This window comes from Hordeum vulgare, chromosome 2H (assembly GCF_904849725.1).
Source record: "Hordeum vulgare subsp. vulgare chromosome 2H, MorexV3_pseudomolecules_assembly, whole genome shotgun sequence".
Classification (NCBI taxonomy): domain Eukaryota; kingdom Viridiplantae; phylum Streptophyta; class Magnoliopsida; order Poales; family Poaceae; genus Hordeum; species Hordeum vulgare.
In genome coordinates, this window is record NC_058519.1 from 437,012,539 (window position 1) to 437,017,669 (window position 5,131).

General features: G+C 48.6%; 1 protein-coding gene across 1 annotated transcript; it reads left to right on the forward strand.

Moving 5' to 3' along the window:
• The first annotated feature begins 1,898 nt into the window (after nt 1-1,898).
• LOC123430213 (11-beta-hydroxysteroid dehydrogenase A-like) lies at nt 1,899-4,191 on the forward strand. The gene is made up of 6 exons (XM_045114098.1): nt 1,899-2,383; nt 2,485-2,677; nt 2,782-2,867; nt 3,022-3,153; nt 3,466-3,630; nt 3,723-4,191. Exons 1-6 carry the CDS (start codon nt 2,144-2,146, stop codon nt 4,011-4,013), a joined length of 1,107 nt encoding a protein of 368 aa, XP_044970033.1. The 5' UTR covers nt 1,899-2,143; the 3' UTR covers nt 4,014-4,191.
• The last annotated feature ends 940 nt before the right edge of the window (nt 4,192-5,131 follow it).

A 5,131-nucleotide genomic window follows, 5' to 3' on the forward strand; every position in this document is an offset into this window, starting at 1 on the left:
ACGCGTGTGAGTTGCCATCTATTTTCCAGTGTTACATGACAACCGGGTGGAACTGCCGTTGCGCGCCCACACGCACGCATGCCTATCAGATGCCATGTCTTTCTAGTGTTACATGGCAATGCAGTTGTTCAGACATGGCGACTGCAGTTGAGCAACCATGACAACTGTAGCTGTCCAGACATGGCAACTGCAGTAAAACAAACAATTACCATGGTTCAGCAACCATGACAACTGTCAGGCAGGGGCACACGGGACCGCGAGGTGGCACGCCAGATATGCAGGTCGCAAGGACAGAAGGTCGGACGTATGGGTGTTAGCTGTTTTGCCCACACGTAGGCGTGTGGATTGTTTCCCTTACACACCACACGGAACGTGTGGCAAAACTTTCTTAACGCCCATACACGTGGACAATATCAGAACCCTAAATCAAAGCGAGTGAGTTTGTGTGCAGCAAAATAAAGATGACATGTTTTGTGAGTCCAACAAAGGATAAGGACGAAACTGTACCTACTTTGATAAAGAAATACTCCTCAAGAGACTAACCATGATCCTATCACATAAGGTACATGCACGATGCATCAGTCTTGAAGCAATATCGTATTCCCTTCCTTTTTATTTAGGAAAACGTTCATTTTCATACGGCTGATCCCCGTGATGCGTAAGCCGGCTGGAGTAGTCGACACGCGCCCCATTGCCTAGGCCCACACATCGCTATTCATCTTTGTTATCCCCAGCAGTGAAACGCTCAACCACTCGTTTTTTCCTTCGTCTTCTTTCCTCGATACTTTTCTATCTCCTTTGTACTTCTTTCCTGTAGATCGGGGAAAACGCCGCCAAGTCCACGGCTGCTGCTGCTGCATACTTTTTGCTTCCATTCGTGTGTAACATCAGGAGGAACGTCACCTTTTTTTCTGCAAACATTTCTCTTGCCAGCTACTGCAAAGCAACAAGACAGCCACCGCTCGCCCGCCAGTAGTTGCTGCATGAGGCAACGACGATAGCTTGAGGCGTTGCAGCTGCGTGTAGCCGTGACGATCCAGATGCTGCAAGGGGCAATCATCGAGGATGTAGTGCTCGTCGGCGGCTCGTGGAGCCGGGATGCGGCTCCGAGTGTTGTAATGGAGCGCTCACGGTGACTCATCGAAGCTGCAATGGAGCGCACACCGACGATTCTTCGATGCTATCGGACGCTCTCGGTGGCTCCCCTGTGCTTGCCGGCACCACGAGCGCTGCAATGGAGCTCCCCACGCTGCAATGGAGCACTCACCAACACTGCAATGGAGATGTTGCCGGCGGAGCCCAGTGCTGCGATGAAGCGCTAGGTGGTGTGGTTTCCCGGTATTGTGATGTACTAGCACTTTGCGGTAGCGGCCGCGAGCGGCGGCGGCCCATCGCAACACACAAGGAGATGGGATGTATGCTGCTTTGCAGCATCACGGGCAAGCGATTGCCAACGAAGAACGTGGTCGAGGGCAAGCTACGCCTGACTGCCCGATGTGAGGGGAGCGATGTTTGAGAAAACCGAACCATGTGTTGCGGAGTGAGGATTTGCAAGACCAATCAACTGTTGTGATGGCTGCATCGTGATGGCTGCATCTAACGGCGGCGAAGGCGGCTTAAGTTTCCTATAATCAATCGGATGATTTATAGCAGCCACCTTTTATTTACTTTTCGTATTAGGTTTAACTTATATACTTCAACATGTATGTAAAAAAATATTATATACACCACCGTATCAATATAATTAAATTCACCATTGCATATATTTTTACATATTTTCACGTCATATAAATTTGTTATTGTAAACACTAATGTTACTTTTTATAAGTTTGGCCAAATTTTATGAGCTAACATGCAAAGTAGTAAAAAACGAAGAGAGTACTAGCCCTGTGCGTGCTCTCGCAAGCTGCATTCTTGCTGTGTCTAGAAGCTCACAGGCAGCTCTGCTCCTCCAGGACGCCGCGCCACGCGTCCAGACATACGCGACGTGTCATGGCAGCCTGATACCCCTGCTTCATGCAGTGAAGCTCCTCGAGCCTCTCCTGCTCTCATTCTCACTGTCGCCACCTATCGCAGTTTGCAACACAACCGTCGAGCAAAAGCCCCGAGGAAGGAAGGAAGTAAGGAGGAGGTCGGCGCCGCCATGGAGATGCTGAGCATGCTGAAGGTGGGGTACACGGTGCTGCGCAGCGACACGCCGGCGACTGACCTCGTCAACACCTTCATGGACTGGGCGGCTCGCCGGTCGCTCCTCCTCCTGGCGCTCTTCGTGCCCCCCTACCACGTCTACAAACTCGCCGCGTCGGCCGCCGCCACCGTCGCGCCGGAGGACGTCGCGGGGAAGGTCGTGCTCATCACGGGCGCATCCTCTGGCGTCGGCGAGGTACGGATGGAGATCGTTGATTAGAGTTTCTCTTCTTTGACGAACTCATGCTGATCTGATATACCCGCTGATTCGGATTAACTTGCTGCGTGTGCGTTCAGCAAATAGCTTACCAGTACGCTAGGAAGGGAGCAAGGCTGGCCCTGGTGGCGGGGAGGGAGGGAAGCCTGCACGAGGTCGCCGCCAAGGCGACCGATCTCGGCTCGCCGGACGTGCTCGTTGTGCCGGGGGACGTGGCGAGGTCGGAGGACTGTAAGGCGTTCGTCCAGGCCACAGTCGAGCGCTTTGGCCGGCGTAAGTAACCCCATGCTGTTTACTGCCTACCTTGATAGCTCATCGAGCGTGTATGCATAATCTTGAGTGGGTCCCTGTAACTTGGGCAAGTGGTTCAATTGCAGTCGATCATCTTGTGAACAATGCCGGTTTGACCAGCGTATGCTGGTTCGAGGAGATGCCCGATGTCGCCAGTTTCAAGCAAATATTGGTACTGATCGGCCCCTGGTTCTTTTTTATTTACCCCTCTGCTCTTGTGCTTGTCTGCTCCTCAATTTATAAATGCAATTCTACACACTGTAATTTACTCCATAATTCTATGTCATCTCCTTCCATGATACTGATATGTTGGTGCTGTGCCACAGGACGTGAACTTCTGGGGCACAGTGCATCCGACCCACGCCGCTCTTCCTCACCTGAAGAAGAGCCGCGGGAAGATCTTTGTCAACTCCTCGGCCGCTGCGGTGCTGGCAATGCCAAGGATGAGCTTCTGCAATGTACATTTCCTACGTCCTTGTTTTTTTCCTTTCTACTCCATCCGATATCTAAATATAAGTCTTTTTAGAGATTTCACTAGAAGACTACATAGGAAGCAAAATGAGTGAATCTATATTCTAAAATATTTCTATATACATCCGAATGTAGTTTACTAGTGAAACCTCTAAAAAGACTTATACAGTATTTAGGAACGGATGGAGTACTACAATGCCAAGGAGTACTGATGTGCAGACATGTGTGCATTTTGACTACTAATGTGCAGACATGTGTGCATTTTGACTAGCGACACATACTGTTTCGTAACATTGCAGGCTAGCAAGGCTGCCGTGCTGAGCTTCGCCGAGACCCTGCGGATGGAGCTCGGCGACGAGGTCGGCGTCACGGTGGCGACGCCCGGATGGATCGAGTCCGAGATGACCAAGGGGAAGCACCTCTCCAAAGGAGGGAGGGTGGAGGTCGACCAAGACACGAGGGATGTGAGTTGTTGCACCACAACGGACAATACCATTCTGTATAAGTTCTCGCCATTTGTTCACGGTGCATGCTCATGCTTGATTTGCAAATGCAGGCTCGGGTGGGGCTGTTCCCGGTGGTGCGTGCCGAGCGGTGCGCCGAGGCCATCGTGGACGCCATCTGCCGCGGACGGCGCAGCGTCACGGTGCCGCTGTGGTACCGGGCGCTGTTCCTCTGGCGGTCGTTGGCGCCGGAGGTGGGAGACGTCCTGCAACGCGTGTTCTACCGCCGCAGCTCCGGCCACGGGGGCAGCCAGATGAGGGCGAGGAGGGTCTTGGAGGTCACGGGCGCCAAGCGCCTGCTGCAGCCGCCGTCGCTGCACACCGCAGACATCAAACGGGAGTAAGAGTAGAGCAGGTGGTACGTGAGTGTTACGGTGTCGTACTGGGACGAAAATAAAATAGAATGTCGAGGTGTGGTTTGTGTGAAGTGTGGTGAATGGTTCGTGTAAATTTAAGTTGCATTCGAACTATGATTCTGTTTCTACGGGCAAAACTTTTAAAAATTAGGTGATTTGAAGGCAACGGGACCCGATGGTCTTCATGCGGTATTCTTTAAAGGACGTGGCTACCGAGCATTTATTCTTTAAACCATATGTATTTATTAGCGTTTTAAAAAAATTAAAAATTTGTAACTTTTTAACCAATCGGTTTTTACGGTTGTGTTTCTTACAACGAGCTTTTCAAAACTAGATCCCATATGAATTAGGATGAGTTAGGATATGAATAGATTTTGATGAACTTTTGTTAGCAACTTTATGTGTTACATGAGGTAACTTTAGTGCTATAGGCAAGCAACTCTTTTCCCTTCTTTTCCCTTCTTAGTATGACTATGAGGTAACTTTAGTGCTATAGGCAAGCAACTTCTTTTCCCTTCTTAGTATGACTATTTATCAGTGAAGAATTCTTATAAGTTGGTTATCACGACTAAAAGTTGACTAGATTTATTTCTAAAAGTCTTACATAATTACACAATGATGATCAGTTGGCCTACAAATACTGTCAAATTGCTCAATTTTGACGTTCAGTTGCCTACAAAATACTATGAATTTGCTTATTTTTGATGCTCAATTGCCTATTACTGATGATCAATTGCCTACGGTTAATGTTCAGACCCTGTTTGTTTAAAAAGTTTTATGACTTTTTTTTAGTCTCAACTAAAAAGTCTCTAGTTCCTACCTGTTTGGTTCCAGGTTTAAACATAGAGTAGAAGTTATTAAATGACATGATAAAAGATCATGTTACCCCTACTAATAAACTAGAGGTATTTAAATGACATGCTAAAAGCAGGAGCACTGTTGGAAAAAGTTTCAAAAGACTCTTCCTTAGGGACATCTTTCTTTAGTCTCAAATGTCAACTTTTAGTTCGTAAAAGTCCTTCATGTTTGATATAGATGTGACTAAAAGGGACTTTTTTAGTACCTACATTAAAAAGTCCGTCTAAACAAACACCCCCTCAGTTGCC